General features: G+C 39.2%; 1 protein-coding gene across 2 annotated transcripts in view; it reads left to right on the forward strand.

Moving 5' to 3' along the window:
• Positions 1–13236, forward strand: part of LOC306887523 (ADAMTS-like protein 4) — a 71688-nt gene that overhangs the window by 34242 nt on the left and 24210 nt on the right. For both annotated transcript variants that reach the window (XM_079445308.1, XM_079445309.1), the window contains exon 5: positions 3807–3909. In XM_079445308.1, coding sequence (XP_079301434.1) covers positions 3807–3909 — 103 coding nt within the window. The remainder of the gene's footprint in view (positions 1–3806; positions 3910–13236) is intronic.

The raw sequence follows: 13236 nt of genomic DNA on the forward strand, positions 1-13236 counted from the left end.
TAACGCTTCCTCCAGTGAGAAAGTGTTATGGTTTGAACCAGGAGAGAAATCTGCACAGATCAAGCACCGTTTACGAGCCAAAACAGTCCAAAACAGCTCTAAACAAATATGTGGCTGGATTTTGATGTGAGAGACAACAGGAGATGGACTTTTTCACTGGAGGAAGTGTTATTATAGATTATAGACTCGCATTTTAGAGAGAAGCAATCCTTTTACTTTAACTTGTAGTATTGTTGCTAAAGAAAAAACTAGTTGTGTGCTTAAAGTTTACTGAAATCACACTTAAATACACTTAAAAGTATAATTTTATCAATTAAAAACTGGACCAATTTAGTCCCATGCAAGTACTAAAACAGAAGTACAGTATACTATACACTAATATTAGTATGCATACAACATAATGTACACTTCAAAAACATACTTAGATTTACTTTATTAAATAATTAAATGAACAATATATTCTTCGTTTTTGTAAGGCTTTCTTGAGCAGCATGAACATTTTGCTAAATATCTCCACAAAAAGAGAGAATTTTGTTGCATGTTTGTGTCATTTTTATTAGTTGTTGTTGTGGGGGTTTTTTAATAGCTAAAAATAGTTGAAGAAAATAAGAAATGTTGCTTTGGAAACTAGCTGAAATAAAATATATATATTTTTTTAATATCTCATATTATTTTAGTTAATGTTTAATTTGATTGAAGTAACAGATGTTTTTACAGTTTTAGTTTTAGTTATTAATATTGTCTACTCTTTATATCTTTGTTCTCAATCATTAATTCTGTTGTTTTTAAACCATTCAAGAGATTTCAAGCACTTCAAAACTGTGGGAGTATTTTCTGTGCAGGTGTGTCGTTCTGTATCTCAAATCGTGAGTAGAAGTGGTTGAGTGCATCTGGTAAGGATGTGCCATTGTCACTGGCCTGTGGTGGGGGCTTGTAGTCAGTGATGGTCTGAATGGCTTGCCACAGGGTCCGAGTGTCTTTACTGTCGCTGAAGTTGTTGTTTTTTTAGCATACTGATGTTTTGCCTTCTTGATGCCATGAGACAGATTGGCTCTTGCTGTTTTGAGGGCTGCTTTATCTCCTGATCTGAATGCTTCATCTCTGGTCTTTAGCAGCCCACGAACCTTTGCTGTCATCCATGGCTTCTGGTTGGCACGTGTGGTGATGGTCTTGGTGACTGTCACAACATCAGTGCACTTTTTGATGTAAGCAGTCACAGTTTCAGTGTACTCATTCAGGTCTGTGTGGTTGTTGTAGGTGGCCGCCTCTTTAAACATGTTCCAGTCTGTGTCCTGGAAGCAGTCCTGCAGTGCTGAGGTGGCATTGTCTGGCCATACTGTGATCTGCTTTTGAACCGGTTTAGCAAGTTTGAGAAGTGGTCTGTATGCTGGGATTAGCATAACATGCCCCCTTTCCACCAGCAGGCACCAGGTGCTAGTTCAGAGCCAGTGCTATTGCTGGTTCTTAGTTGGTTCGACTGGCGAGCCCTTTGAGAACTGGTTGCTTTTTGCACAGACTAGAGAGCCAATACAGAGCCAGATCTTACATCACAATACGTTTCAAGTTTTGTTTCGCTAGCGCGGCACTTGTTCGAGGTGCATCGGCACCACGCAGACAGATCGATCGATTGATCGGCACACAACACACTAAAGCACCGTGAGAGCGATCCAAAAGCATAAAGAGCCGTCTGCTTTCCAGTCGCTCCCGCAGCACCCCGATGCCTCACACCGACCGGCCTGCGCAGCACCGATCCACCCCGAACAAGCCTAAACAAACTATCAACAATGGCGGACGTTGTGTTGCTATTGACGTTCATGGCTTTGCGATCCTACATCGGCATCCAAATACGGCAAATCCAACATATTCGTGTTTAGCTGCTATTTCAAATATGGCGGTCCAAAGTTTCTGTTCGTCTTGTTGGTCACGGTAACCCCAGGCCCCAGCCCCTGACGCAAGCGGTTCTTTCTTCTAGCCCAGCAGTGTTTTGGTGCTACTTACGAACCTCTTTTCCTGGTTCGGAGTTGGTGCTTTGGGTGTCGAAAAACAAAGAACCGGTTTGAAACTAGGCTCTGGCTCCGAACCAGCACTGGAACCGCCTTAGTGGAAAAGGGGTAACAGAGATGTGGTCCAAGTACCCGAGGTGGGGGCGGGGTTCAGCTTTGTATGCGTTTTTCTCTGTTGTGTAAACGAAGTCCAGTGTGTTCTTTCCCCTTGTTGCAAAGTTCACATGTTGGTAGAACTTTGGCAAAACTGTCTTTAGGTTTGCGTGGTTGAAGTCACCAGCTATGATGAAAAAGCCGTCAGGGTTATTTGTTTGTTGTTCGCTGATGACGCTGTACAGTTCACGAAGCGCGTCCTTAGCGTTTGCACACGGGGGTATGTAAACCGCGACAATAACAAGTTTTCCTGAGCAAACACACTCAGACGTGCTGTAAATATTTAGGGCTGGTTTGTGGAGAGTCGCAGTGTGTGTGCAGTAATGGGCCGGTGTTTGGTCATTAATGGCCATGTTTGCAGTGGTCTGTGAGGTGAAATGACACCTCGATGACCCCGTGCCTCTTTCATTGCACCCCCATTACTGTCCGCAGCTGTCTCTGCCTGTCTTTAGTGTCCTGCACATCCCTCCACTTCATCTCTCCCTCTGTGGGTGGTTCCTTTCGTGTTCAAGACGGGAAAAGGAAAAAAGAAAGAGAAAATGAGCAGTGTTTCCTGATGTCATTGGCATCGGGAATGAACACGTGGAAGATCTTGAGACGAGCATCTGTGCTCTTGCACTCTCAAAGCTGATATAGGTCTGATTTATGACACCATATGTTTTACCCTGATGTCCCGTTCTTTCTGTGGTTTGGGATTGTAAGGAATTTATTGATTCCACTTAACAATTCTGCTTTCTTAACCCTGTAACGTCTAAAACAGTTCATTGAACCTTTAGAGAAAAAAAAAATGCACGTGTTTGGAGGGGAAAAAAAACAGCTCAGTTTTATTCAGAGACTTAAAAAGAGCAAAAATATGCAATTTGGTTCAGATGCTGATATTTATATGACAAAATTCTAATGCTTGTAATGTAAATCAGTGATATCTTTACAACAATATAGCAGATCATGACAGAAAATTATATAAATATCAGTCGTCACTCTATATCTCCAATAATATGTCTCAGTAAGATGAGATGTAAATGATCCAAACATATAATGCAATGCAATGCTGACTGAGAGATGAAGAAATAAACGCTCCTCAGAAGATGTGAGATGAAGATCATTCCTCCGGTGAAGAACAGTGAAAGTAAAGCTTCTGGAAACAAATGTTTTTCTAAAAAATGATTGATGGAGAATCAAGTAAAGCCGAGCTGCTTCAGTCCAAAAAGTGTTCATCTGGAAATATTACTAACAATATCAAAGTTATTCTTATGTTTACTTTATGACAATCAGTAAAGTTTTCACAGCAAAAAGACATGTGAAGCTTGAGCTGAAGGTGAACTTGTGTACAATTAGACTAAAAGACCTTTTTACTTGATAAAAAAATACCTAACCCTAGTGATTTGCCAGGTTTTCATTCCTTTAAATGTGTGTCACTTTGAGTCATCTTCTTCAGGGCTCTTGTCTTTCTCTGACTCTGTAAACACTGGCCTCTGTCTGTCTCTCCCTCTGGACAGTGTTTCCAGGTTCACCATTATTTCCATATGGTAACTAATGTATCACTCTCTGTCACAGGCTGACCCAAAACACACACACACACACACACACACACACTGTCGTGCTTGTCAAAGTGAGGTACTATAACTGAAGTCTCTCTCTCTCTCCCTGCAGGCATGTCCAGGTGCTCCAGTAAACTCCAGGGCTGAGCAGTGTGCAGCGTTCAACAATCAAGAGTTTATGGGACGTGTGTATGACTGGGAGCCTTTCACAGAAGGTTAGAAACGGAAATTGAAGGGGTGTAAAGGGAAAAAAGAAGTAATAACAGAGGTGTGGTGGAATATTACCCTGTTATTACCTCTCTGCCATTGTGGAGCAGCATTTGGAGTTTATTATCTAATAATCGAGTATACTGGACATCTGCTTACATAATATTTTCCATTGACCTCTTTTCAATTAGTTTTTCATAATCAGACTGTATTGTTTGCAGTTTGGTTGTTCATCCGTTTATTAAAAAGTTCATATGAGCTCTGTTTCAAAAGAGAAAACTTTTTAAGGCACTACAGTTTAAAAGTTTTGGGTTGGAACTATTTTTATTTATTTATTTATTTTTGAAAGAAGTCTTTTTGCTCACCAAGGCTGCATTTATTTTCTCACAAACACTGGAAAAACAATAATATAGTGAAATGTTATTACGGTTTCAAATGTTGTTTTCTATATGAATATGTGTTAAACTGTAATTTATTTCTGTGATCTGCAGCTGTATTTTCAGCATCATTACTCCAGTCTTCAGTGTCACATGATCTTCAGAAATCATTCTAATATACTGATTTACTGCTCAACAAACATTTCTGATTATTATCAATGTTGAAAACAGTTGTGCTGCACAATATTTTTGTGGAAGCTTTTTGCTTGGATTCTTTGATGAATATAATTTATTTTAAATAGAAATCTTTTGTAACATTATAGATATATTTAATGTCACTTTTGATTCATTTAATGCATGCTTTCTGAATAAACGTATTCATTTCCTTCCAAAGAGAAAACCCCAAAAATTAAAATGGTAGTGTAGCTAATGCAAAGCCTTTTCCAAACTGCCTTCTAAGATGACTTTTTACCTAAAATCTAAAGAAGCAATGCATGCTTCACAAAGGCAGTCTTGTGGTTTGCATGCAAAGATTAAAAATAATTAAAAATAAAACATCCAAGATGGCTTAGAATTTGAGAAAGATTTTGATTATAAATATCAACTATTTAAATTCTTATTCCATATTACAAAAAAAATTATAATTTTTAATATGTTGGATGAGTATTTTCAGAGCTGTTCAACAAGTTTGCCATCTTTAAATTCATTCTGCAGATTCGTTTTCACAATCAGCGTAGAAAATGTGAAAATGTACATGGATTTCTTTTAGACTGGCGCAGCCTTAAACAGTTAGTGATTCTAAAAAAGCCCAGAACTAGCAGATAAGCAAGAATAAAGGCGTTTTTGAGAGGCTGTAAATGACCTGAGCCATAAGAAGACAAAGTAGACGTAGAATGAATGAAGAGAGGAGGAGGGAGACCGCAGGGGTCATGGGTATTACTGTACAAGCAAAGACTCTTTGTGAGAGAGAAGGATAGAGAAGAGAAGTTAAAGAGAAACACAGAGTTAAAAACAGAGGAATGTGTGACGGGCCGTTATAAAAGTCACTGAGACAGAGCACACGTACCACACCACCACTATAAATCAACAATACAGAGAGAGGAGGAAAAGAAAAAGAGGGACTCATAGTGGGGAAATCGGATGAGGGGGGCGGAGTCAGAGAGGACAGAGGTTAGGGAGTCATAGCAACCGAATGAAAAATGCTGCTGTTCGGGATGGATGGATGGATGGATGGGATGAAAGGGTCTGTGAATGAGACCTGAATGGACGAAGAAAGAGCTGAATAGTAAGTGAGAGGCTTGAAAAAGGGTGAAGTGAGGACAGACGTAACTGAAGTGACACCCAATCTACTGTTGAGGAGAGGAAGCCGTCTGGCCTACAACAGAGAGACTCGAGTGTGCAGGAACCCCTCTCTGACAGACGACCACAAATCATTAGGACAGGACCTTAAATCTTCAGTTTGGATCCTTGACATCTTAAATGCTGTGTACAGAATCCTGGTTCTAGAATTTTTAGAATCATGAGTTCAGACACTTGAATGTTGAACTTACAATCGTTTACAATCTTAAACTTAGAAGTTCACCTTGAGCTAAAAATCTTGATTCTTCGGTTTAAAACCTCAATTCTTGAGTGCAGAACCTTAAATTTAGAAGTGTGAACACTGAGATTAGAGGTTTGAATCTTGTCTTGAGTTTAAAACTCTGAAACACTGAATCTTCGGTTTAGATTGTTGAATGTTGATTTTTGATTTCGGAACCTTGAATCTTGTTTAGAACCTTTAGATCTTTTAGAACCATTTAGAAAAGTGAAAAATGAGTTTAGACACGTGAATCTTGAATTTACAATATTTTGTTTTAAACCTTTAATCTTGAAATTAGAATTTATTTTAATTAGAATTTTTTTTTTTTTTTTTTTTAATCTTGAGTGTAGAACCTTGCATTTAGAAAAGTGAATAATGAGTTTAGACACTTGAATCTTGAATTTAGTTTAAAACATTTATCTTGAGTTTAGAATCTTTGATTTTAGATACCTTGACTCTTCAGAATCTTGAAGAGCAGAATCTTGACTCTTCAGTTTAGAATCTTGAATCTTGACTATAGCACCTTGAATTTGGAATCATAAATACTGAGTTTAGACACTTGAATCTCAAATTGATCATTTTTAGTTTTAAAACCTTGAAACTTGAGTGTAGATTATTGAATCTTGAGTGTAAAATCTTGATTCTTACATGTAGAACCACAAATCCTTAGTTTAGAATTTAGATTTCAGAGTTTAGAACCTTGAATCTTGAGTTAAGGATTCTTAATCTTGGGTTTAGGGTCTTCAGTTATAACCCTGAATCTTGAGTTTAGATCACTGAATCTTGTTTAAATACTTTGTGCATAATCATGACCCTTCAGTTTAGAATCTTGAGTATAGCACCTTGAATTTGGAATCATGAATACTGAGTTTAGACTCTTGAATCTCGTGAGATTAAAACTTTCAGTCTTGAGTTTAGAATCTTGAATCTTGAACATTTAGAACAATTAATATTGAGTTTAGACACTTGAATCTTGAATTTACACTCTTGAGTTTAAAACTTTGAATCTTGAGTTTAGAATCTTGATTTCTGAGTTGAGAACCTTGAAACTTGAACATAGAACCTTGAATTTGGAATCATAAATTTACTTGAATCTCACATTTACAATCTTTAGTTTAAAACCTTGAAACTTGAGTGTAGAATATTGAAACTTGAGTGTCAAATCTTGATTCTTACATGTGAAACCACAAATCCTTAGTTTAGAATTTTGAATCTTGAGTTAAAATCTTGATTTCAGAGTTTAGAACCTTGAATCTTCAGTTAAGGGCCCTTAATCATGTGTTTAGATTATTCAGTTTCCCGAGTCTTGAGTTTAGATCACTGAATCTTGTTTGAAGTTATTCACTGATGAAGTGCTGCTAAAGAGTTGTTATAGCTGACGTGTTGTTTATATCTATCTATATCTATATCTATTTATATATCATCATGTTCTGAGAGACTTCATGATCTCCCTCCTGCTTCCAGTCATACTGAGTAAATCATTTCTAGATGAGGAAAATTGTGTGTAATTATTATAGGAATAGTTTTACAGAAGGAGGAAGGATTGTACATTGATTATACATGATATAACTCCAAACCTCATAATGCATAAGGCGCCAGATTGTTTCAACAACAATGTGAAATGATATACAGTACGGTGCAGATATAAGATTTGGCACATTTTGTTTTTGGGTACATGACTGTAGAATGTTTGCTTTGAGTTACAGATCAGTTCAATGTAGTGTTTGTTTAAGTGTAATTAAACTGATAGTGAGTTATTCATTTCGCAAATGCTTTTATCCAAAGTGACTTATAATTGAGGAATGTCTGAGCACAAGTGATTCATTCTGAGGAGATCGTGTAACATGAAGAGAGCCAATACACACTTCCCAAATTACTTGGAAAAGTACAAGCTTGAACAAGAGATGTAGGTGTGACAAAATGAAACAGAGTGTTTTATGGATTTAGGGTAAGTGTGTCAGTAGGTGTGAGTCAAATGCATGTCTTTGAGCTATAACATTGTTTTACCAGACAGAGTTCAGTACTGAACAGGATTCAGACTCAGCATCAGGCCGGGGTCAGTACTGGCCAAAGTTGAGTATGGGACAGTGTTGATTTCCTACAGGGTTCAGTATCAGGAAGAGTTCGGTGTAAGAATTGAGTTACACTGAAATGACAGAGACACGGCGCTCATTCACCCCTCTGTTTACACTCACTTCTAAATCTGCTTTTATGTAGAAATGAAAACAAAAGCACTCAGGGGTATCCAGGCCATGAGTCGTTGTGAAAGAGGCCTCGGTGTGACAAGGCGACACTGGGACTGTGTGTTTTGGTGGTGTAGGAGGTATTAGAATGTGCTCCGATTTATTAGGAGTAAAAGCCTTGTAGGATCCAGCAGTTATGTGAGCTATTGTTGGACGGGGCACTGGGGGTTTGGCTGTAGGGTGAGCATGCTTTTGTTTTGTTGTCCCTGGGAGATTATTTCTTGGCCGGCTCAACCCTAAAGATCATTATGTGATTGTGTGTGTGTGCAGTAATTGTTACTGCATGGCGCTGCTGTGCACTTCTGTGTATGATTTGGCTTGTTCTCAGTGTGCCAGAGGGTTTTTAAAGGACATTTACAAAAAGTTCATTGAAAAATGAAATTGTCTCATTTACTCGCCCTCATGTCGTTCCAAACCCATATGATGTTTGAGGAACGGACCAAGATTTTGTTACTCACAGAAAATGGTGAACAGACCAAAAAGTAATTTATTGAAAATCCTAGTTCTCCTTGGCACGTTCAAAAGAATTCTTGAGAGGAATAGACAATACAGGAACAAATCAACCTTTATAGTTGGATAATTTCAATGAATTAGTTGTCGGAACCAATTTAAATGATTCTTTCAGAAAACAGAGTTTTCTGCTTCACTGGAGGGGAAGATATTAGTTAGTAGCGACTTCAATTTAGTTAGGTTTTTTTTCTCACAAAAAAGTATAAAATTATTTAAGAAAGCTTAACATAATAGACCACTTTTTATGATACTTTTCATATTTCTATGTCTTCGGCCCCTTATTTATTGTAATTTAACAATGAACATTTTTTATGGCTCTTTTATGGCTTTTTTATTGCTCATATAGATACAATTCTGATTGTAATGTACAGTAAATCAATGAGACCTTTATAACAGTATAACAGAGTACTTTCATAAAATTATATAAATATCAGTCGTCACTCTCTCTAATAGTATGTTTTAGTAAGATGAGATTTAAATGCTTAATTTGATGATCAAAACATATAATGCAATGCAAAGCCTGATGGTCATATTTGAGACATTTGAACATGATTTTTAAAAAATCTATCCAGTAAAGTAAGTGTTCATCGTGAAATATTGCTAACAATATCAAAGATATTTTTATATTTACATGATAAAAATCAGTACGAGCACGAGCTAAAGGTGGATGTTAGTACAATTACACTAAAAGAGCTTTTACTTGATAAAAAAGTGTAAACTATCAATCAGGGACAGAAGGCATGGAGTAGATTGTGCGTGACAGGTTTAATTAACAGCAAAGTTTTGATCGTGTTGATCATTTAGAGGCCTTAGAAGTTTATGCTTTAAATATGATACGGTAAGCTTTAAAGGGTTAATGGAAAAGTGTGGCCATGTACAAGTCTTCATAATTTCTTTTTTCTTCCATAAAAGACAGAAAGTCGTTTGGGTTTGGAGCAAAATAAAGGTGACGATTTTGAGTGCACTCTCCCTATGAGAGCTTGACGGAGATCCAAGTGAAGTAGGAGAAAGAGAGTGTGCATGAACAGAGAAACTGAAACCTCTCTCGCTCGTTTAATTCTCACTAAACATTCCCTCCTTTCGTTTTCCTTGCGTTGGTCCAAATGCCTTGCTATTGTATCCGTCCACTGCCAGAATCTCTCCACCCAGCTCAGAGATTATTAGAGAGCTGGATGTGTTGGATAAATGCAGATGCAGCGGGACGGCTGGGGACAGGGGGTGGGACACGGACACAAAACTGTAAACAGAGCTTTAGGAGAGTTGGGAAGGATGGCGTTTGACTGGCCAGAGCGAGTGAGGAGGGATGGAGACACAGCTGTGTTTGTGAGAGAGAGACGTGTGGGCTCTGATCAGAATAACACTCTTAACATGCTCTTAATGCTTCAGTGCTCTGTGACCACACTCACCCCTGGAAGAGCTACTCGCTACTCTTTAGTTTCTATGCTGTGCACATTATGCAAATGTTCTGTATGCATACAAGTAACATAAAATATGTGCAGTAGATGCAACTTTGATAATAATGAGAAATGTTTCTTGGGCAGTAAATCAGTATATTATAATGATTTCTGAAGATCATGTGACACTGAAGACTGGAGTAATGATGCTGAAAATACAGCTGCAGATCACAGAAATAAATTACAGTTTAGCAAATATTTACAATAATGAACAGCTATTTTAAATTGTAATAAAATTTCACAATATTACTGTTTTTACTGTATTTTGTACCAAATAAATGCAGGATTTTTTTTCTACATTTCACTGCTGGTTATACTCTGTATAATTGTGTATGTGACAAATAAAAAATCTTGATCTTGGATTAGTGAGCAGAAGAGACTTCTTAAAAATATATATATATATTTATTTAGTCATTTAGCAGACGCTTTTATCCAAAGCGACTTACAAATGAGGACATAAGAAGCAATCAAAACCAACAAAAGAGCGACAACGTGCAAGTGCTATTACAAGTCTCAGTTAGCCTAACGCAGTACAGATAAATGTTATTATTATTCATTTTTATTTATTTATTTATTTATTAAATTTTTTTTTATAAAAAGACATAGATAAAATAAAATTAGAATAGAGAGTGCTAGAGTTAGAGGGTCAAGTAAAGATGGAACAGATGAGTTTTTAGCCGTTTCTTGAAGATGGGTAAGGATTCGGCTGCTCGGATTGAGTTGGGCAGGTCATTCCACCAGATGGGAACAGTTAATGAAAAAGTCCGTGAAAGTGTTTTTGTGTGTCTTTGGGATGGTACAATAATGCGTCGTTCACTTGAAGAACGCAAGCTTCTAGAGGGCATATAAGTCTGAATTAATGAATTTAGGTAAAGGGGTGCAGAGCCAGTGGTGGTTCTGTAGGCAAACATTAATGCCTTGAATTTAATGCGAGCAGCTATTGGTAGCCAGTGCAAATTGATGAACAGAGGCGTGACGTGCGTTCTTTTCAGCTCATTAAAGATTAACCTTGCAGCGGCATTTTGGATTAATTGTAGAGGTTTAATAGAATTGGCTGGAAGACCTGCCAAGAGAGCATTGCAATAGTCAAGTCTGGACAGAACAAGAGCCTGAACAAGGAGTTGTGTTGCATGTTCCGAGAGAAAAGGCCTGATCTTCTTAATATTGTATAATGCAAATCTGCAGGACTGGGCAGTTTTAGCAATGTGGTCTGAGAAATTCAGCTTATCATCAATCACAACTCCAAGGTTTCTGGCTTCTGTTTTTGAAGGAGTAATGGTAGATGAGCCTAACTGGAAGCTGAGATTGTGATGAAGCGATGGGTTAGCTGAAACTACAAGCAGTTCTGTGTTAGCTAGGTTGAGTTGAAGGTGATGGTCCAGCATCCAGCAAGAAATGTCTGTTAGACACGCTGAGATGCGAGCAGCTATCGTCGGATCATCAGGATGGAATGAGAGGTAGAGTTGAGTGTCATCAGCATAGCAGTGATATGAAAAGCCACGTTTCTGAATGACAGAACCTAGTGATGCCATGTAGACAGAAAAGAGAATTGGTCCAAGAACTGAGCCCTGAGGCACCCCAGTAGTTAGATGTTGCGGCTTGGATACCTCACCTCTCCAAGATACTTTGAAGGACCTATCAGAGAGGTAAGACTCAAACCACTGGAGTGCGGTTCCTGAGATGCCCTTTCTCAATAAGGTTGACATATATATTATATATATATTATTTGCAGTAGTGTAAATATGCCACTGTAAAAAAATAAATTAATTAAATTTATGGTAAAAAAACTGTCTGCTATGGTTGCCGCACGAGATAATAACGTGAAAATATCCTCGCAAAACATTTTGCAGTGTTTACATTAGAGCTGCACCATTAATCATTAATTAACGCTTCCGGCCATCATCACGCTTCCGATGTGAATGCTGTCATATGGGTGGCGACAAAACACGTGCTGCTCACACTAATAACTCCACTAACACCTGTTTCACATCAGATGCGTCTTCAACACTGACTGTTTGTTTATGTTAGCAGAAGCTAAGAACGACTAGGAGTGCATGTTCTCTCGCCAGAGGCTTTGCTCTGATACCCGCAGTTTCACACGGCTCGTGGGTTGTGTGTGTGGTGAAGAGCAAGCGTGTTCAGCTCTCATGGGAGATGAATGCGCTCGTTGCATTCATTACTTGTTTCTTGTGAGGGATACGCACGCTCTGATACCTGCAGTTTTCACACGGCTTGGGTGTTGTGTGTGTGGTGAATAGCAAGCGCGTCCAGCTCTCTAGGGAGTCGAATGCACTCGTTGCATTCGTTGCTAATTTCTCGTGAGGAATAGGCATGAATTGAACGTGCTTGACTCACGAGGAGACTGCTTAGGCCCATCCCTGTCGCCTTCTTGGTCAGTTGCCTCCATGTGGGACCCTGTTGCTGTTGGAATGTGTGATCCCCTTCTAAGCCTGGATCCCATTTCTGATGTCCCATTTGTGGTTAATCTGCGCTCTGGACATGGCAGTGCTCCCCTCACTGCGGGAGGTTCTTTATGAGCTCTGTGGCGGTGACACAAGGAAGTTTGGCCGCTTGCTTCCTCCCTGATGAGTTACCCTGTTGGTCAGGCCTAGCAATGCTCCCCTCACCTAGAGGTTACCTTTGAGCTTGCTGCTCCCGGTCGAGCGTCTGAGGACTTCTCTCACCGGGTCCTGCACTCCCTGGAGCTCCGTTGAGCAGCAACCTCAGGTTGTTAGGCCCCTCTCTGTGTCCCTGTTAGCTTGCTGTCCTTGTTGGTTGAGCTCAGCAGTGCTCCCCTCACCCTAGAGGGTCACCTATGAGAACGCCGCTCCCAAAACTCCCTCTCCTTTTTGAGAATTAGGCCTCCGCTCTCTAGAGCTCCGGTTAGCAGTCATGCCAGGTTGTTGGGCCACTTTCTGCCTCCCTGGTAGGCCGTTTTTTTGAGTTTCCTCTCATTCTGATAGTTTAGTTTTACGCTTCCCAGAGATCCTTGAACCAGCAACGTCAGGCTACTGGGTTCCTTTCTCTGCCTCCCTGATAAGACAGAAACTAGGTCACACAGAGCACATGGGGAATGAAAAACACAACAAAACAGTCCTGGGGTGTGACAGTTCACCCCCCCTCCCGGAAGGCGCGTGGAGAAGAAGAGAGGGACGGAGGGGGACTATGGAGG

This window comes from Barbus barbus (assembly GCF_936440315.1).
Source record: "Barbus barbus genome assembly, chromosome: 21".
NCBI classification, from domain to species: domain Eukaryota; kingdom Metazoa; phylum Chordata; class Actinopteri; order Cypriniformes; family Cyprinidae; genus Barbus; species Barbus barbus.